The sequence below is a fragment of the Dendrobates tinctorius genome, unplaced genomic scaffold (assembly GCF_039654945.1).
Source record: "Dendrobates tinctorius isolate UK_male_01 unplaced genomic scaffold, ASM3965494v1 ptg000196l, whole genome shotgun sequence".
Lineage (NCBI taxonomy): Eukaryota > Metazoa > Chordata > Amphibia > Anura > Dendrobatidae > Dendrobates > Dendrobates tinctorius.
The window spans coordinates 24,286,762-24,308,256 of NW_027361863.1; the positions used below are offsets into that span (position 1 = coordinate 24,286,762).

General features: G+C 42.8%; 1 protein-coding gene across 2 annotated transcripts in view; it reads left to right on the forward strand.

Moving 5' to 3' along the window:
• SORCS3 (sortilin related VPS10 domain containing receptor 3) overlaps nucleotides 1-18,456 on the forward strand; it is an 812,800-nt gene extending 794,344 nt beyond the window's left edge. For both annotated transcript variants that reach the window (XM_073553075.1, XM_073553076.1), the window contains exons 25-27: nucleotides 4,249-4,354; nucleotides 9,409-9,566; nucleotides 10,887-18,456. In XM_073553075.1, coding sequence (XP_073409176.1) covers nucleotides 4,249-4,354; nucleotides 9,409-9,566; nucleotides 10,887-10,951 — 329 coding nt within the window. In that variant the 3' untranslated portion in view covers nucleotides 10,952-18,456. The remainder of the gene's footprint in view (nucleotides 1-4,248; nucleotides 4,355-9,408; nucleotides 9,567-10,886) is intronic.
• Nucleotides 18,457-21,495: the final 3,039 nt, after the last annotated feature.

Here is a 21,495-nt window from a genome sequence, read left to right on the forward strand (position 1 = left end):
ATTTTTTTGCCACTTTTCCTACCTCTCACATGAATCTAAAACATTTCCCCTTATAAGGTTATTTCCATCATTAAAAATAAACACCTATCCACAGGATAGATGATAACTTGCAGATTGGTGGGGGTCCAACCACTGGGACCCTGGCTGGGACCTTACTGAGACCTCTACATATCATAGAATCCTAGAATGTTAAAGTTGGAAGGGTCCTCGTGTAAAACCCCCTGCTCAATGCAGGATTCACTAAACCATCTCAGGTAGATGTCTGCCCAGCCTGTGTTTGAAGACTTCCATTGAAGGAGAACTCACCACTAGAGTTGAGCGACTTTGGTCGGATCGGGTTTCATGAAACAAAATTTGTTTCAGATGAAACTGGTCCGACTAGGGCAAAAAAAGTCGGAGTTTCGTCCGAAACCCGACCCCAATGCAAGTCAATGGGGATTAAAAGTCGGCATTGAGTGGATGAATGTCATCCGTTCACTGCCAACTTTTAATCCCCATTGACTTGCATTGGGGTCGGGTTTCGGACGAAACTCCGACTTTTTTTTGCCCTAGTCGGACCAGTTTCATCTGAAACAAATTTTGCTTCATGAAACCCGATCCAACCAAAGTCGCTCAAATCTACTCGCCACCTCTCGTGGCAGCTTGTTCCACTCACCCTCACTGTCAAAAAGTTTTTTCTAATATCTAATCTGTATCTTCTCTCTTTCAGTTTCATCCCTTTGCTTCTCATATTTCCATGGGCAAAAAAGAATAATGATGATCCCTCTAGACTGTGACAGCCCCTCAGATATTTGTAGACAGCTATTAAGTCTCTTCTTCGCCTTCTGTTTTACAAGCTAAACATTCCCAAATCCTTTAACCGTTCCTCTTGGGACATACTTTGCCGTCTGTTCACCATCCTGGTTGCTCTTCTCTGAACTTGCTCCAGTTTTTCAATGTCTTTTTTTAAAATGTGATGCCTAGAACTGCACACAGTATTTCAGATGAGGCCTGACCAAGAAGGAGTAGAGGGGGATAATTATTTCATGTGATCAAGACTATGCTTCTCTTAATACATCCTAGAACTGTGTTTGGCTTTTTTGCTGCTGCATCACACTGTTGACTCATGTGCAGTCTGTGATCTATTATCTATACACAAGTCTTTTTCACACGTACTGTTGCTTAGTTCTATTCCTCCCATTCAATAGATGTAATTTTCATTTTTTTTGCCCAGATGTAGAATCTTGCTTTTATCCTTCTGAATCCTTTCTCTGTCTTCTCTAGTGTTAGCTATCCCTCTTAGCTTTGCATCGTCTGCAAATTTGATCAGTTTATCTTCAGTTCCCTTATCTGGATCATTTATAAAAATGTTGAACAATGCTGGGGCCAGGACAGAGCCTTGTGGTACCCCACTTGAAACACTCTTCCAATTGGATTTGTAACTATTTATTACCACTCTTTGCGTAGGATCACTGAGCCAGTTATGAATCCACCTAATTGTAGCCTTGTCTATCCCGTACTTGGTCATTTTTTCAATAAGGATAGCATGAGATACTTTATCAAGTGCTTTGCTGAAGTAGAGATATACTATATCTACTGCATTTCCCTGATCCACCCAGTCAGTGACTCCATCATAGAAGGAAATTAGATTAGTCTGGCATGACTTGTTTGCTACAAACCCATGATGGCTCTGGGTAATTACTTTATTCTTATCGAAGCACTTAAATACATGCTGTTTATTCATTTGTTCAGCGATCTTTCCTGGTACAGGAGTAAGGCTCACTGGCCTGTAATTTCCTGGCTCCGTCTTCTTTCTTTTCTGGAGATAGGGACAACATTTGCTCTTCTCCAATCTTCTGGGACTTTTCCTGTTCTCCAGGATTTTTCAAAGATTTTGGCTAGTGGTTCTGCAATTTCCTCTGCTAACTCTTTCAGTGCCCTAGGTTGTAATTCATCTGGACCAGGAGATTTAAATTCATGTAAATTAGCTAAGTGTTCCCTCACTATCTCTCGGTTTATAGATAGTGTGGATTCTTTTATTACTTCGAAGGCAGGGTGAGGATCAGTTGATGTTACAGTTGCTTTGTTAGAGAACACAGATGCACAATAGAAATGTAAAACTTCGTCCTCAACATCATTTTTCATCCAGTGATTTAATTATTTTTCTTTTTTTTTGTGTGTGTTTATTGTTCTTTTCCACAAGGTTGTTAAAGTTTTTTTTAATGTTTCTGATTCAGATTCATTCATTGTCAGCTCTAGGCAGGTTGTGACCTTCAGATAACTTTCCCTATCAGCTTCTGACTACTCTTCTATTGCATCTTTTCATTGACATATGAAATATGTTGCCACAGAAACTAATTGCAATTGGAATGTGGAGTTTGGGAAGAATTTTTGATCTGCCACAAAATCATTTTTTGACACTTTTCCCCCCCTCTCACATGAATCTAAAACTTTTTCTTTACACTTCCCCTCAAAAAGGTTATTTCCATCATTAAGAGTAAGCACCTATCCACAGGATAGATTATAACTTGAATATCGGTGAGGATTCAACCACTGGTACCCAGGCGGGGACCTTCCTGGTACTCCCACATATCCTGAAAACGAGGCTCTAAAATGCCGTCCCTAAAGAAGTGGTAGCCATGCGTGCCAACCACTACTCTTTCCATTCTCTAGGTGATTCCCAGGATCCTGTTATTGGAGCTGCAAGCAAACACTTATCCAAAGGAGGGGGTCCTATCCAAATGATAATGTGAAAAATGAGGATGAATGAACTCATGGAGATCAACATCCAACAGTGGGGAGACACCATCACATGTTTCTTAACGCAGTGATTCTAGAGCACTGCCCCCATGAGAAACATGTGATGGTGTCTCCGCAGTGTTGGATGTTGATCTCCATGAGTTCATTCATCCTCATTTTTCACAGTCTTCTACTAGGCATTGCTCCTACTGGCCAGTTTCCTACTCCACACTGATGAGGGGCAATACCCCGAAACAGCTGTCTGTGGATGGATACCATGTTTTGGCATAGGTGGTTTCCTTCATTGGAGACTGCCCTTCCCGTGGTTGTTCCTTCCCGGAGAAAGACCTGGCTAGTCATTACTTGCGTTGAGAAACATGTGATGGTGTCTTCACGGCTTGTGTTTTGCATGTTTTGCATATTTCCCATAAGGGATGGGAGCAGTGCTCTAGAATCACTGCGTTGAGAAACATGTGATGGTGTCTCCACAGTGTTGGATGTTGGGCTCCATGAGTTCATTCATCCTCATTTTTCACAGTCTTCTACTAGGCATTGCTCCTACTGGCCAGTTTCCTACTCCACACTGATGAGGGGCAATACCCCGAAACAGCTGTCTGTTGATTGATTCCATGTTTTGGCAAAGGTGGTTTCCTTCATTGGAGACTGCCCTTCCCGTGGTTGTTGGAAAGACCTGGCTAGTCATTGCGTGCGTTGAGAAACGTGATGGTGTCTCCGCGGCTTGTGTTTTGCATCTATCCAAATGATAAGTGATATCTTGGAGATGGTGATTGTCCAACTTTTGAGACCCTGGTACTCCTATGGAGAATGAATGGTGCACATACAGAGCCACTGCCTCATGATGACTGGCATTCTGAAGATCGGTGGGTGTCACCATGCGGACCCCCACCTTTTCACAAGTTATCATGTAGTCTTCTTTAATGATGGAAATAATAAACCTTTTAGTAAATGTCACCAATGACAAGTATTATTTTTTTTTTTTTGACCCTTCATTCTTCTGGGACCTCGATCAATCCTCAGAATTAAGGAACCGCAGAACTGTTCCATGCCGGAAAACGATCAGGATTAGTGAGGGTCTTTTTTTATTGATCGTAGCTTTGTACCATCACTTACTGAGATGAGAGTAGCCCGGTAATACTAGCACAGGACTAAGGCAGCACGCTACCTTTAAACTTTGTGTCTATACAGAGGTGCATCTTAAAGCTCATGGGCCCCAGTGCAAAACGTGATAAAAGTCCCCATCGATGATGTACCATTTGTGATACTGATACATTCTTCTGGAGGAAATGCTTTATTTTCATAGAACGATTGCATAACTTAAATTAATATTCCCTTAGTATTTTATTTGCTACTTTTTTTTTTTAATATGAGACCTAATTCTGTTGTGCCCCTCCCACGAGGAGCTCACCCTGCCTCCAAAGAATCAAAATGAACCCCTCAGTACATATTACATCAGAGCTATAAACATTGAAGGTCCACCATGAATTTGTCATGTTTGTGTTTCTCTCTTAGCGCCCTTGGTCGATAACAGCGCCAGTCACAGCAGCTCCGCCATGTTGATGCTTCTTTCTGTCGTGTTTGTGGGTTTGGCTGTTTTTTTAATCTACAAATTTAAAAGGTAAGAAACCAAATGTTATAACTATTATCATTATTTATTTATGCGTTGCTTGTATAGCACCATCATATTCTGTGCATTTTACAGGCATTATTGGCATTGCCCCATTGGGGCTCACAGTCTAAACTCCCTAGCAGTATGTCTTTACAGTGTGGGAGGAAACCCACGCAAACATGGCAAGAACATACAAACTCCTTTTAGATGTTGTCATGGGTGGGATTTGAACCCAGGACCCCAGCGCTATAAAGCAACCGTGCTAACCCCTGAGCCACCATGCATGCGCAGAGAAAAGCCAAAGAGCATTGGCGCATGCGCACTGTAGTACTTTACTCTGCCCTCAACAGAGCAGAGAGAAGTACGCCTGCGCAGGAGTGCGATGATGTCGGGGACGCTGTGTAGATGATATAGGACACATCCTCCACACAAAACTGGGACGGAGCATGGTGATCGCAAGAAGAGAGGAGGCCCAGGTACTGGTCTTACCTAATATGAGAAAAACCTGGTGAAAGGTTCCCTTTAAACATGATTCGGGGCATATGGATATATTGACTGTATGGAGGGAGTCGTCTCAAAATCTAAAATTATTTAAACCGTACATTGAAAGACAACAAACATCAAAACATTACAAGTGCCATTTTTTGGCCTCAGCACTTCACCCCCAAAAAATGCAATAAAAAGTGATCAAAATATCATATATACCCCAAAATCAAAATGGAATCAATAAAAATATCAGCTCTCAGAAAATGGCAACATTCAAAACTGCAATTCAATTTGCAAATAAAAAGCAAGCTCTTGTAAAGCTCATAAGGGGAGGACAAAAAATAAAAGGGCAACAAAATGGAAGATCATCTGGTCGTCAATGGGTTGAGTCTCATACTTTGGGGAGGGGGCTGCAATACTTATTTTATATAGTAATATGAGTATTACCATACCTCACACTATAGAAACTGAATATGTTGATGCATTATTGTTAAAGTAAAGAGGTTATATTTATTAAAGATCTATTCTTATCCATTGTGTGATAACTATAGGTCCGCAAAAATAAGCAATGTGTTAACTTTGGGCAAAATTATTTAACTGTACCTTGTACTGCAGCTGTGTCTGGTGCTGTAGTCGTGTCTGATACTGCAGCTGTGTCTGGTGCTGTAGTCATGTCTGGTACTGTAGTCGTGTCTGGTGCTGCAGCTGTGTCTGGTGCTGTAGTCATGTCTGGTACTGTAGTCGTGTCTGGTGCTGCAGCTGTGTCTGGTGCTGTAGTCGTGTCTGGTGCTGTAGTCGTGTCTGGTGCTGTAGTCGTGTCTGGTGCTGCAGCTGTGTCTGGTGCTGTAGTCGTGTCTGGTGCTGTAGTCGTGTCTGGTGCTGTAGTCGTGTCTGGTGCTGTAGTCGTGTCTGGTGCTGCAGCTGTGTCTGGTGCTGTAGTCGTTTCTGGTGCTGCAGCTGTGTCTGGTGCTGTAGTCGTGTCTGGTGCTGTAGTCGTGTCTGGTGCTGCAGCTGTGTCTGGTGCTGTAGTCGTGTCTGGTGCTGTAGTCGTGTCTGGTGCTGTAGTCATGTCTGGTGCTGCAGCTGTGTCTGGTGCTGTAGTCGTGTCTGGTGCTGTAGTCGTGTCTGGTGCTGTAGTCGTGTCTGGTGCTGTAGTCGTGTCTGGTGCTGCAGCTGTGTCTGGTGCTGTAGTCGTTTCTGGTGCTGCAGCTGTGTCTGGTGCTGTAGTCGTGTCTGGTGCTGTAGTCGTGTCTGGTGCTGCAGCTGTGTCTGGTGCTGTAGTCGTGTCTGGTGCTGTAGTCGTGTCTGGTGCTGTAGTCGTGTCTGGTGCTGTAGTCGTGTCTGATACTGCAGCTGTGTCTGGTGCTGTAGTCATGTCTGGTACTGTAGTCGTGTCTGGTGCTGCAGCTGTGTCTGGTGCTGTAGTCATGTCTGGTACTGTAGTCGTGTCTGGTGCTGCAGCTGTGTCTGGTGCTGTAGTCGTGTCTGGTGCTGTAGTCGTGTCTGGTGCTGTAGTCATGTCTGGTGCTGCAGCTGTGTCTGGTGCTGTAGTCGTGTCTGGTGCTGTAGTCGTGTCTGGTGCTGTAGTCGTGTCTGGTGCTGTAGTCGTGTCTGGTGCTGCAGCTGTGTCTGGTGCTGTAGTCGTTTCTGGTGCTGCAGCTGTGTCTGGTGCTGTAGTCGTGTCTGGTGCTGTAGTCGTGTCTGGTGCTGCAGCTGTGTCTGGTGCTGTAGTCGTGTCTGGTGCTGTAGTCGTGTCTGGTGCTGTAGTCGTGTCTGGTGCTGTAGTCGTGTCTGATACTGCAGCTGTGTCTGGTGCTGTAGTCATGTCTGGTACTGTAGTTGTGTCTGGTGCTGCAGCTGTGTCTGGTGCTGTAGTCGTGTCTGGTGCTGTAGTCGTGTCTGGTGCTGTAGTCGTGTCTGGTGCTGTAGTCGTGTCTGGTGCTGTAGTCGTGTCTGGTACTGTAGTCGTGTCTAGTACTGCAGCTGTGTCTGGTGCTGTAGTCATGTCTGGTACTGTAGTCGTGTCTGGTACTGCAGCTGTGTCTGGTGCTGTAGTCGTGTCTGGTACTGCAGTTGTGTCTGGTGCTGTAGTCATGTCTGGTACTGCAGCTGTGTCTGGTACTGTAGTCGTGTCTGGTACTGTAGTCGTGTCTGGTACTGCAGCTGTGTCTGGTGCTGTAGTCATGTCTGGTACTGCAGCTGTGTCTGGTGCTGTAGTCATGTCTGGTACTGTAGTCGTGTCTGGTACTGCAGCTGTGTCTGGTGCTGTAGTCATGTCTGGTACTGCAGCTGTGTCTGGTGCTGTAGTCGTGTCTGGTACTGCAGCTGTGTCTGGTGCTGTAGTCATGTCTGGTACTGCAGCTGTGTCTGGTGCTGTAGTCGTGTCTGGTACTGCAGCTGTGGCTGGTGCTGTAGTCGTGTCTGGTACTGCAGTTGTGTCTGGTGCTGTAGTCGTGTCTGGTACTGCAGCTGTGTCTGGTGCTGTAGTCATGTCTGGTGCTGCAGCTGTGTCTGGTGCTGCAGCTGTGTCTGGTACTGCAGCTGTGCATGATACTGCAGCTGTGCTTGGTATTACAGTTGTGCTTTGAACCAGCGGTGCCTGGTATGGCGTCTCAGCCCCACTTTCTTGAAGCAAATTCTAAAACCTCTGTATTCTGCTGATCAGTGGAGGTCCTGTGACTCAGACTCCCACTAATCACACCTGGAGGGCCTACCCAAAGAATACACCATCAATGTTTGTTTTTGTTTTAATCTAAAAAAAATAATCTCTTTAATTTAAGAAGCATTTTGGATATTCTCTCAGAATTAGCTACATTGTATCCAGTTATATGTTACATTTCAGTGATATGGATAATGGTTTGAGGGATTTATTGTGATTGTCCTTCCTAGGTTTGAGACGGAATTTCGTCCCTTTACATGACCATAAATTGGCAGACACTTTACAGAGGATTTGTTTTTTCCTTTCTCTGGATCAACCTGGCATGAAAATAATAGGTTGAATGTGATAGTTTTATCTTTTTTTCCCTCCGACCTTACAAGTTAAGCCTTTAAACTTCTTTATCTAGCTCCATCTCTAGTCCCTCGTGTCTTAATTTAATACCACTGTTGTTGACTTCAGATCTAATACACACACGCCAAAAAAAAAAATCACACAAAGTAGAAACTTATTCCAACAACCCCAGCTATAAGCCGAGCGGGGACAGCAGTATTAATTAGAACAGAGACTACGGAAACGTTGAACTCTTACCAATATGGAAGTTTTGTTTTTTTCTAGTGGGGAACAGATGTGTCCATCAGTGAAATGATAAAAGCTAAGATAGAAACAAAATGAATATATGTCTTTGATATAACGAAGTAAAAAAAAAAATAGTTCATAAAAAAGTGATTAAAAAAAAGTGTAAAAGTCGTCACACCTGCGCCAAGTTGTACGCAGTCGGGACAGTCCAAACCTCTGGTATTAAAACCTTACCATGTGTCATATCAGGATATTTAAGTTTCTGTCTTAGGTTGTTTTGTCTGTTTATTGGCCAGTGTGAACATGCTCCTACACGTTGGATGTATACCAACTAGATAATTTCTTTCAGTTTGGCACCACTGAAATTGTGTCTTTAGGAAGCTGTAGCAGATTTTCCCTTCTTGAATATGGAGTATTCCTTTAATCGTCTCCATTGGATTTTATTCCCCCCGTATCTGGTCCTTTGTGTGATCACTACTTCTGTTCCCTTGATTGATAAGTCATGATACACCTTTACAGAAAAAATAAGGCACAGATGTAGCAGCCGCCAATATACTTTTTTGACCCATGGTATAAGGTTTTCAATAGGGGCAGATCCCATAGGGGCATAGGGGTTATGTCCCTACCATCCCTATTCCCCATCCTCGCCCCCTAAGATTTCAGTAAAAAGTTCAGAAACCTCTTCAATACCCAGAATATACCTTTAGTTTTAAGCAGTAGATAAAGGACATGTTGGACGGGGAGGAGGGGGATGCAGCTGCAGCTTCACTCTTTCTATATTGGTGAGACTAAATGCTGTGAGAAGGAAATACATAGAGCACTATGTAAAACTAGGAGACTTTTGGACTTTAAAGGGAACCTGTCACCAGGTTTGGCTAATATGAGATATGGCCACCACCTTTCGGGGCTGATATACAGCATTTGCTAATCCTGTATATCTTCCCCCAACCCGACCTGTAAGAGAAGAAAAAGAGCTTTTATTATACTCACCTGCAGGGCGGTCCGGTCCGAGGGGTGTCGCTGGTCTTGGTTTGGTGCCTCCTAGTTTCGTGTGGATGATGTGTCCTCACTCTCTTACTGTAGCTTTTGGCCACACACTTTTTTGACCCATTTGGCAGCTGCCTACGACCACTCTTAATAGGGGGGTCATCATGATGTCTTCTCCCCTTCTACACAATAGACCATCAGTATTGCAGGTTTGGCCAAATTTGGTCTAATGTAAGTCTGAACTTTTTTCTGTGAACATGAAATGATTTTAAAATTAAATTCTGCGCATTTCATAAAAACAGGATATTTGCACAATTTAACAACATTTTAAAAATGCTAAATATTGTATCAACAGGAAAATACCATGGATTAATATTTATGCTCAGGTTCAACACGACAAAGAACAGGAAATGATCGGGTCCGTCAGCCAAAACGACAACGCACCCAAAATATCGCTCAGCAACTTCACGGAGGAGGAGCTGACGGACAAGGAGCTGGACGCCCGCGTCATTGGTAATTTCTGTGCAGATGAATCGTCTCTGATGCAAAGTGAGCGCTCAGCAAAGGGAAACTAGTCCATTAATCAAGTATCAGGCGGCTTCCAGGACAGTGATGGCAGCAGAGTAATGAATGGGTTCCACATGACTCGGCCGGGCCGGGAGCCGCCTCCGTCGCTGTTCTGTGACCTCTGCGCTGATAGACATGTCACATCCATTATTACTTTGTCATCATGGTAATGTGTTTCCATTGCATGCAGAGTGTTAGGGTTCAAGGCGAAGGCAAATTTGATTAGAAAAGCATTTACAGAGCGATCGTCGCATCATAGAATCCGGAGCAGTTTAGTGTTACACCATAATGAGACTTCTGGGTCCATCGAGCAAAACGCTGGAAAGTGGTTTATTAATGTGCAGCTGAGCAGCCAATCAGAAGTGAGCCCTGAATTATCCGATACTATGTGTATTAATGGGAATGGACAATATTCTATCTATGTATGTATCATTGATCTGTATCAGTTGTATCTTTATTTCATTTTTTTTCCTTCATTCAATCCATCCTTCCTTCCTTTTTTCTCTTTATCTGTTTTTTTTCCCATTTTCCTTTCTACCCTTATTCCTTCCCTCCTTCTTTGCTTCTTTTTCCTTCCGTCCTTTCTTTTTTCTGTTTTGTGTTCTTTCTTTTCTCCATTTTCCTTCCTTCATTTTTTCCCTCCTTTTTTATTTCCTTCCTTGCTTCTTTCTCTTTTTCCCCATTTCCTTCCTTTGTCCTTCCTTCTTTCTATTTTGCTTTCTTCCTTTTTTCCATTTTCCTTCCATCAGTCTTTCCGTCATTTCTTCTTTTCTTCCTTGCTTCTTTCTTTCATTCTTTTTTTCTCTCCTTTCTTTTTTCATTTTCTTTCCTTCCTTCCTTCCTTCCTTTCTTTCTTTCTTTCTTTCTTTCTTTCTTTCTTTCTTTCTTTTTTTCTTTCTTTCTTTCTTTCTTTCTTTCTTCCTTCCTTCCTTTTCCTTTCTTTCTTCCTTCCTTTTCCTTTCTTTCTTCCTTTTCCTTTGTTCTTTCCCGTTCCTTTTTTTTCCATTTCCTTTCCTCATTCTTTTCCTCCTTCTTTCTCTCTTCTCTTTTTTTCGTGTTTTCATTCCTTTCCTTCCTTCCTAATCATGATCTTCAAGGATGTTGAATGTAGGGCTATACAGAAGACATATGTGAGGTAGATAGATCTCAATTTTCTGTAGTAACAAATGTATAACATTTTTTGTGATATGATTTTTGACAATATTGTTGATCTTTCCTAAAAAAATTTCAACTTTTAATCTTTTTTTTTTCTTTCTTTTTTTTAAGGTCCCATCTCTACAATTGCAAACAGTGAAAGCACAAAAGAAATCCCAAACTGCACCAGTGTGTAATGATGACGGTCGTGCAGCCGGGCCAAAATCTGGACACTTTTTGTATGGAAAGAAACCTCTCATTTTCTGCTCCTTTGTGCCACATTTGTAAAAATGGCAGGTGCTCTTCAGAAACTGAAAACTGTCTTGGACACCTGCTTCCTCTCTTTCTTTGTTTCCCCGTTACTTTTTTCAATAAACAATTGAAGACGGAGGAGGAAAGAAAAAAACAAAAAAAAACCAACAAAACCACAAAAGTAGAAACACTGATTATTTTCTCATGGTGGTTTCCATAATCAGCTCAGACAATGTTCCCCCCATTGTCTTCTCATCTCCATATTTTGACGGAAGAACCCTGGAGAAATTTCTATGAAGATGTTTGGGAAGAGCCAGGTGACCCTTTTACTGGACCAGATTTGTTCATGACCAGTTGTGGAAATCGGGCGACGTGAAGAATCCGATTATTCGTGGTTCTCTCTCTGGAATTTACCTTTCACTTCATTATAGGGATGATTATGTGGTTTCAACACGGACAAGAATAACTTAATATCTGGAATACTCCGCACAAATTCTATGTTATTTCCCAGAAATTCAATTTATTTATATATATATAAAGTTTTTTTGTCACTTTGTTCTGACAAGTGGCATGTATTATACAAATATGAATTTCTAATTTTTTTTTTTTTTTTAGGATCTGATGGTTGACCTGCTGAAATGTGATATTTAATAGGAGAACGATTTATACGGTTTCCCCCCCCCCATGCAGTGTTGCAGTAAATATAGGATAAATCGTATTTATTGTAATCTCACAAACCCACAAACACTTGCTCTTTTTTCAGTTACGTATTTCATCTTTGTGTTCTGATTTATTCTGGAAACTCAGTCTTAAAATTTCCAATTTTCCTTCAATTGTATTGATGAGATCATGGCTTTCCCTCAGTACTTTTACTTATACCCTGAAGATGTGTAGCCATAAAAATGCAGAATTTTTTCCAAACTAATAAGTAGAACTTAATTGTAACTATTCAAATTTAGAACCTCCAAAAAAAAATCATATTTACAAGAATATTACATTTTTTGGGAACCAGTAAGCAAAAATCCAGCAAAGTGGTGGCCAGTTGGATGCTATTTTCCTAGATTCCTTTGCGGGCTGGGAAGAGGTTAAGAATATTAATAATAACATATTTACCTGGCTTGGCCCACCCCACAAATGTCCTGCCTCTCACAACTCGCCACTTGGTCCCCCACTGACTTTGCATCAGTCTTCTAGATCAGTGTATAGATCAGTCTTGTTATCTGTCATCAGATCGATCCTGAGATCAGTTTTCAGGTAAGTCTTCAGATAGGTCTTGAGATGAGTCTTCGATCAAAAAGCTGATCTGCTCTTCAGATCAGTCTTGAGATAAATCTTGAGACCACTTTTGAGACCAGTCTTGAGACCGGGCTTCAGATCAGTCTTGAGACCGGGCTTCAGATCAGTCTTGAGACCGGGCTTCAGATCAGTCTTGAGACCGGGCTTCAGATCAGTCTTGAGACCGGGCTTCAGATCAGTCTTGAGACCGGGCTTCAGATCAGTCTTGAGACCGGGCTTCAGATCAGTCTTGAGACCGGGCTTCAGATCAGTCTTGAGACCGGGCTTCAGATCAGTCTTGAGACCGGGCTTCAGATCAGTCTTGAGACCGGGCTTCAGATCAGTCTTGAGACCGGGCTTCAGATCAGTCTTGAGACCGGGCTTCAGATCAGTCTCAAATAAGTTTTCGGTCCTGAGATCAGAATTTAGATTGATCTTCAAATCTGTCTTGAGATCAATCTTTAGATCAGTCTAGAGTACCAGCTTGAGATTAGTTTCCAGTTTGGTCTGGTAATCAATCTTCTGATCAGTCTTCAGATTGGTCTTCAAATCAGTCTTGATATCAATGTTCAAATTGATCTTGAGATCTGTCTTCAGATCAGTCCTCGGATTGGTCTTCCGATCAGTCTTGAGATTAGTCTTGAGGTCAGTATTCAGATCGGTTTTGAGATCAGTCTTCAAATTGGTTGTGAGATCAATCTTGTGATAAGTCTTTAGATTGTTCTTGAGATCAGTCTTCAGATCGGTCTTCAAATAAGTTTTCAGCTTGGTCTTGAGATCAGACTTGAGATTGGCTTTCATAGCAGTCTTGAGATAAATTTTCAGATTGTTCTTTTGATTAGTCTTCAGATTGATCTTTAGGGTTAGTCTTGGTCCAGATCTTCCAGGGCTGACTATGCCTCATGCATTCTTGTGGGCCGCGACGCACATCATTGACTTAAATTACGTGCATTATACCTCCTGCTATTGGGGGTGCAACGCACATCATTGATACGTGTTCCTTTCCACCTGACCACACGAGAACTAGTATATTTTTATTATTATTATTTTTTTATCCCCTTCCAAGTTTTCTGTTTATTATGCTTTGGTTTGAAGAGACATCAGAGCATAATATATATCTTTTCAGGTCAGTTTCCACTTCTGTGAGACTGATGCATAGATTTACTATGGTGCCTGAAGTTCACGTAAGAGCTGCGCACTTTAAGGCACTTCAGTAATTAGAGTTTTCAGGACCTGGGCCTACAACTATCTGTAGATTATGTAGCCATATAAAATATATGGGTCGCCCTCACACCCAGGGCTGCGGGGTACTCGGTACCGGGCCCGATGAGCTTCAATGGGAGATGTCACGGTAGCTGGAGCTCGGCCTGTGGCCCTGGGCGCCCATTGTAAATGTTCAGTGTCAATGTGTAAGTTGTGACGCCACCTGTGGTGTTCGGCAATGAAGATGTAAGCCGACGCTGCAGACAGATCCTCTGGGACAGATGGTGTGGTGCAGCAGTGATGTTATAGTCCTCCACAGGCAGGGCTGTAGTCCCAGGGCAGAGTGAATGAAGCGACACTTAGATGGTGTAGTGTCAGGCGCAAGGGATGTAGCAGTGCTGGGCAGGTTGGTGCCGGAATAAGTGGAGGACACCAGGGCATGTAGTTCCAAAGCTTTACTCACAGTCTGTTGTACAAACAGGTGCCTGCCTCCGTGCCGTGTCCTCCGGTTGAGGGACTCAGTCAACCTCCAGGCAAGATGAAGTACTCCTTTCCAACACTCCGCCAACATATGTGCCTTTCTGAACGCCTCCTCTTATAGCACCTTTAAATGAAGTACTCCTAGTACTGAGTTACACTGGAGTTCCTCCTGTCCGATGTTCCTATGAACTCTACTTGTACGGCAGACAGCTGTAGCCTGCTTCGGGGACTCCTTGCTACCAAGTCCCGGCTCACTAATATGTTGCTGTTGTGCCCGCAAGTCTTGTGTGGGAATAAAGTGGTCACTACTTCTATTCCTCCGGTGTCTGCTGCAGGACCATTAGTATCCGTACAACCTCGGGCCCCGGCCTTGCGCTTGGAACTTCTAGGAAGGGTTCTCTTCTAACCCACGTCCTCTGTTCCCTTTTATTCCTCACGTTCCGTACTGATCTTTCCTTCTATGGAGAATCAGGCTTTCAGTCTTTGTCGCTCTCTCTCTTCCTTTCCCGTGCCAGCAGACCCAGGTCACTGGGATCTGCTGCAGCACTTCCATCCATCTATCCCTCTCTCCAGGGATCTTCTTCTCCCCAACTCTCTAACTAACTGACCTGTTGTCCTAAACTCTTCCCGCTCCTTGTAATGTGATCTAAACTCCACACACCTCCCAGCATGTTTCGTGTTCCAAGCAGGGAGCCACCAATGGGTGCTTTGCTATACTCCAAGCAGGGAGCCGCCGAAGGTGCTTTGCTACACTACTATGTTGTGCGGGGTGCAGGTGTTGGAGTGTGGTCAGGAGTCTCCACCTTACCTGGATGGTGAGATACCACACCTCAGGAGGAAGTGCAGTACCTCTGTGGCGACTGAGCCTCCGGGGCGCTACATATATTCCTAATAATGGCTGCACTTTAAGTTCTATAAATGATATAAATATGTCCTAGGTCTGGCCTTCATAGCGGTTTATGGCATTGTTTCATTTGAGTCCTAATAGATGTCGTAAAGAGGATCCACGGGACCTGTGTGATGCCTCCATTGTGGAGGAGAAGTAGAAGCCTCATGTGAGATGTTCCTATAGACTTATACACTGAAGTATAAGGAGAAATAGCTGCGAAGTGAGGAATCTCAGCACATGGGGATCGACATGGCGAAGCTTGTATGGCTCCGTGCACTACTGCATCGGTACCATGCACTGTACCCTACTGTCTGCATGAGCCCTAACCTCAGAATCAGGATGTTTCTGCTAAAAAAATCCTTACAGACCAAGTTAGTATACAGCAGTGTCCTTTAGGCTTGCGCCTATATATGGTGGGTAATTCGTGCCATCCGAAATAACCAAAATAACCCGAAACCAAGAAACACCAATGTTAACAATATGTTGTGTCAGTCGGGATACTTTTTCAAAATCATAATTAAAAGTAGAACTTTCTTTAATATTATGGTTATTTTTTATATTGAAACGTTTACTTTTCATGCATGTGGATAAAAGGTCCCCCCCCCCCCATAAAATCTATTAGTTATATAAAACTATTAATTTGCAAAATTACAATGATTTTTGAATTAACAAAAAAGTCAAAAGTTGCATTTTGAATACATTTTGTTTTGTAATTTTTTTTCTTTAATTATAACATTGTGTTTGGTGATAATTCCATATACTGATACATAAACAGGAGCAGGAAACGGCCATAAAAAAATCAATGTAAAAAAATTACAAATAACATAGTAACATAGTTTTGAAGGCTGAAGGAAGACCTTATATCCATCTAGTTCAGCCTATTTTTAGTGCAGCTGTTCTGCACTGTTGATCCTGGGGAAGACAAAAAAACCCACAGAGTAGAAGCCAATTTTCTCCATAAGGAAAAAAATTCCTTCCCCTAAGCTGGGTCACCCATCTACCTATAATATTCTGTTATTCGTAACCTTCTATACTGTTACTCACAAGAAAAGCCTCCATTCCTTTCTTACATTCATTCAGTGAGTTGGCCATCACCACTTCCTCAGGAAGAGAATTCCAGAGACTCACTGCTCTTACCGTGAAGAACCCTCTTCTATGCTGGGGCAGAAATTGTCTTTCCTCCAAACAAAGAGAATGCCCCCTTGTTCTTGTCACAGTCCTTGGTACAAACAGTTCATTGGAGAGATCTCTGTATTGCCCTCTGATATACTTGTACATATATATTAAGTCTCCCCTAAGTCTTCTCTTTTCTAGAGTAAATAGACCTAATTTTGATAACCTTTCTGGGTATTGTAGTGAACCAACTCCATTTATCATTTTAGTAGCCTGCCTTTGAACCCTTTCAGGTTCAGTAATGTCTTTCTTGAGCACCGGTGTCCAAAATTGCACACAATACTCCAAGTGTGGTCTGACGAGTGATTTGTACAGAGGGAGAATTATGTTTTCATCTCGTGTCCCCAGACCTCTTCTAATGCATCCCATGACCCTATTTGCTTTGGTGGCAGCTGCCTGACACTGGGCACTCCAATTTAGCTTCTTATTGACTAAGATGCCTAAGTCTTTTTCCATGTCTGATTTCCCCAGCAGTTTCCCATTTAGTAAGTAATTGTAGCATCTGTTTCTCCTTCCCATGTGCATAACCTTACACTTATCTGGGTTAAACCTCATTTGCCATTTTTCAGCCCAATTCTCCAATTTACTCAAATCTGTCTGTAGTTGCAAACTGTCCTCCTTTGTGGTAACTACCTTACATAGTTTTGTATCATCTGCAAATACTGATATGTTACTGTGTAAGCCATCCACTAGATCATTAATAAATATATTAAATAGTAGGGGGCCCAATACAGAACCCTGTGGTCCCCACTAGTAACCCTGGCCCAATCTGAGGATGCCCCATTAATAACCACTCTTTGTTTTCTATCACTAAGCCAGCTCCCTACCCATCTACACACATTTCCCCCTAGCCCGAGCTTTCTCATCTTACTTACCAATCTTTTATGTGGGACAGTGTCAAATGGGATTGTAATGGTAATTTTTTTAATTTTTCAAATCTTTAGGGGTTATTCTGAAAAAATAATATTATGCATAACGGGCTGGTTGCTGGGAGTCCAATCGTTGGGGTCCCTAGTTATCCCAAGAATGGGGCTCTGGAACCCCCCAAGGATGAGGCTTTAGAACCCTCCAAGAATGGCGCTCTGGAACCCCCCAAACATGAGGCTTTAGAACCCTTCAAGAATGGGGCTCTGGAACCCCCTAAGGATGAGGCTGTAGAACTCTCCGAGAATGGGGCTCTGGAACCCCACAAGAACGGGGCTCTGGAACCTCGCCGAGAATGAGGCTGTAGAACCCTCCGAGAATGGGGCTCTGGAACCCCCAAGGATGAGGCTGCGGAATCCTCTGAGAATGGGGCTCTGGAACCCCCCGAGAATGAGGCAGTGGAACCCCTCAAAAATGGGGTTCTGGACCCCCCCACAATGGGATTGTGCAGCCCCATCCTGAATGGAACAGAGATGAGCATGCTTGGTCTCCCCTTTATTCATTGTCTATAGGACTGATGGAAATAGTCGAGTGGAGTGCTCAGCGATCCTATAGACAATGAGCGGAGAGTAGGCCAAATATGTGTACGTCCGCTCTATTTGTGAGACCACCGGCAATCAGGACATTATCCCCTATTCGATAAATAAGGGATAACTTGATTTTTTGACAATAACACATTTTTTTTTAAACACATAAGAAGCATTGTAGCTCACAAACAAGTTTAGTCATCATGGTCCATTCCAGAATTTACAAAACTTAATTTAAAAAAATTCCTTAAAAACATAAAATGTTGCTGTTGAACTCTACATAAGATACACAACTACATTTTTTTAGTTACCATAACGAAAAAAAAAAAATAATCTGGTCTTTTTTATTGGAATGGGATGCACTGTAAAATATGTTACTGTAAAAATTCTACTGGGTCACAATAAAGATCTTGTTAGTTTTGTACATAGTGTGACCGATATACACTTGAAGGTATATTTTAATTGCACCACTGTCTACAGATTTCTCATGACAACGTCAATATTGTGTTCATAAATTAGGATACATTATGTATTACCGACAGGTTTTTTGTTTTTATGCCTTTTTTTTTTAACTTATTTTATATTCTTTAAAATTCCCCAACATGCCTTAGAAAATGAATGAGTGAATGTGGAATCTTCCCTCCATCGCCCTCTCCTTTAGTTTCAATGATCGTAGCTCGTCGTAATCACTCCCTGACCCTTTGCATGTTTTCAGCAAGGCATAATGTACATATACAAATGATGTAAATAGCTTTTTAATTTCTTGGAAATAAATTAATGTTTAGTAATATATGAATCTGGTCTAAGCCACTGTGATCCTGGCCCCGCGGTAACAGTTTATGGTTGACTGTTGTTTCTTTTTTTTTTCCTGCTTCCTCGGGGGCGGGGATTGCTTCAATCTTTCTTTATTGTCTACGAATCATGATTTATTCTATTTATATAAAGAATTTTTTGGAGAAAACATAAAATATAAAAAGACTCTATGGTATTATTTTCCACATTCAGATCTTCACTTTTTCAATTTGGTGTAAGAGGTTGCAAATGGTCGGTGAGGCAGCAGAAATGTACCGGAACCATAAGGGCCCGTCTAACAAAAATGATTGGATGCCTCTAAAACCGGAGGCACAGGGAGGTGTAGTAGAGGGTTCGTCAACGTTTATGGACCTTGTTCTTCATTGCGACTTGAAATATCAAATTTTATCTAAAGTAAGTCGGATATTGAGTAAAAAGAAAAAATAATTCCAAAAGTTCCAAAGGTGATTGGCCTGGCCAAGAGTTGTGGATCGCTACTACAATATGTGGGGCTTTCCTGAGAATCGGCCTCCCTCTTCCCTGTATTCAGTGTAACCTTTTTGTCAAGTAGCAGCTAGATAGCGCTGCCACTAGAGGTGACGGGTAAGTTACCAGCGTGGGGAAAGTCTACTCACCGCGGTGGGACCCAGGAGCACAGCGCTGGCAATGATAGACAAGCTGCAGGACCTGCGGGGAAGGCGGAGCGTTGGTGAGAAGCCTGAGATCCGCAGGACCTGCGGTCATGTGTCCGAGCGTCAGAGAAGGTTGGCGGGGCCACCGACGAGCTTTAGTAACGCTAGCAGCTGTGCTGGAACTAATGTGGCTCAGAGAATTACAGTGGTCAAACAAGCAATCAGGTCATACACGGGGTGGGCGGCGAGGTACAGGAGGGATGTACAGAGGGAGGTCAATAATGTAGCCAAGGGTCATACACAGAATGGGCAGCGAGGTACAGGAGGGGTATTCCAAGAGAGGTCAAATAGCGTAGCCAACGGTCATACGCAGGACGGGCAGCAGGGTGCCAAATCAGCAGACAAGAGACGTTAACCGTGACCGGACCGAATCAAACACCAGGCAAACAAACAACGATTGGCATGAACAAAAGACAGAACAGGGTCAGGCACACTCAGCTAGGAGTATAAACGATAGGGGAGGGCTCTACCATGAGGCCATAAAAACCCTCCCTGGATCCACAGAGAGGCTTTCCAAGTTAACCCTTAAACACCCTACCCTGAAACCTCAATAAACCATGACACTTTTTAACCATCCTGCTGCTGTCTTGAAAAAGACATCCGCAGTAAATATTTGAAGGCCACGCCCATTTGGCTAAAGAGGCAATACAACGAATAGAGAGCTATATCTCAGGAACGGAGAGTTACAGGAAGATAAGAAAAATATCACCAGATTCAGGAGAACAGAGGAATTCACAACAAGTAAAAAAAAATACATGGTTATGATAAGTGAAAGTGAAATCCTTTTTAATAGTAAATGACAATCTTCTACGCCGTTTGCACCGAAGAACATACCAGAGATGCCCTTAAAGTGCGAGCTGCACGTGCCCCTAAAGTACGAGCTGCAGGTGCCCCTAAAGTGCGAGCTGCAGGTGCCCCTAAAGTGCGAGCTGCAGGTGCCCATAAGGTGTGAGCTGCAGGTGCCCCTAAAGTGCAAGCTGCAGATGCCACCCAGGTCACCTGCTACCAGTGCTCCTAAACAATGCCTGTCACAAAGACGCTCCCCAAATTGTTACAGTCTCATGTAACTCCAAAACTGCTCAAACTGCAAACCAACTATACTGGGCTTGTCAAGAATCCTCAAAAATGCCATTAGCATAGGAAGCAGGCGTTACTGGTCCAGTTGCACCATTTTCCTTATGTATAAAATGGCCATGACCACCAGGGGGCAGCCTTTATGCTTCTGTGATGCAAATCATTATAGGGCTTCACAGAGATCGCCATCTAGTGATGGCTTCAGGCAGGAGGGATGTTGACGATAGGTTTATGGGGAGGAGAGAAATAATGAATTTTACATGATCAAAAAAATAATAAAACTTTGAATCCGTGTTAGATATATATAGAAAAAGCTTCAAGTCATTCATGTAGATTCCTCAGGAAATCATTGTAGCAGTAAGGACACTTTACCCTTCCGACGCGTCACTTTTCGAGATGTTGGAGCCTCCGTCAGTGACTGTGTAACACTTGTGCAGTAATGTAGTGTCCTTGCCCTGATTTCCAGCTCTGATATTAAGGGCCGTTCATGTCATCCTCGCACATTGTAAGTTACCCGTCTTCTCTATTAGTTTCTGTTTTCAGAGTAGAGCCGGACGGTCGGACATGGAATGGATGGGTGCGCCGATATGCGGCCATTATAAATCAGGCGCCAACCGTCAGATCACGAGCGCCAGAATCCATCATCTCTATCACAATGCCACCACCATAGGAGACGGACTGACAATCACTGCACAGATTCCACATAAAGACGGGGAAATTATTTTTTTCCTTTGCCTTTCTTAATTACTATAATTACATTTCAGAGTTTTAAAATGAGGGAGGATTATATAAGAGACATGGATTGGAGTGACACCGATTATTCTGTGATTGGGGGATGCAGATGATACTAATGGCAAATTACCTGAACTGATGCGGATTGTCCAAGTAGAATATTTTAAAAAGAAAAAGATATTCAATGTTACATGTATTATTATATTTCATTGTTTTTTGTAACAATTTTATTATCCTATCCATATCCTTCTCTAGCCATAACCAGCGTCGGACTGGAGCACCTTGGGCCCACCAGGGGAAATCATTCTAGGGGTCCACTATGTAGCTACTTAGAAATAAATACAAGACCACCAATTGTGTGGTAAAACGCATTAATATCAGGGTATAATATAAGGTAGTACAGGTCTTAGTTATGTAGCAGGAGTTGGGGTAGCCCCCTCATAGAATATAATGTAACCTCCATCATGGAATATAATGCAGCCCCATAAGGTATAATGCAGCCCGCCCAAAGAATATAATGTAGCACCCTCAATGTTATAATGCAGCCCCTTCATGAAATATAATGCAGCCCCCCTCATATAGTATAATGCAGCCCCTCCATGAAATATAATGTAGCCCACTCATAAGGCAGCCCCCCCATAGAATATACTGTGGCCCCATCATAGGGCATAATGCAGCCCCCCTCATATAGTATGATGTAGCCCCTGAGAGAATAATGCAGCCCCCTC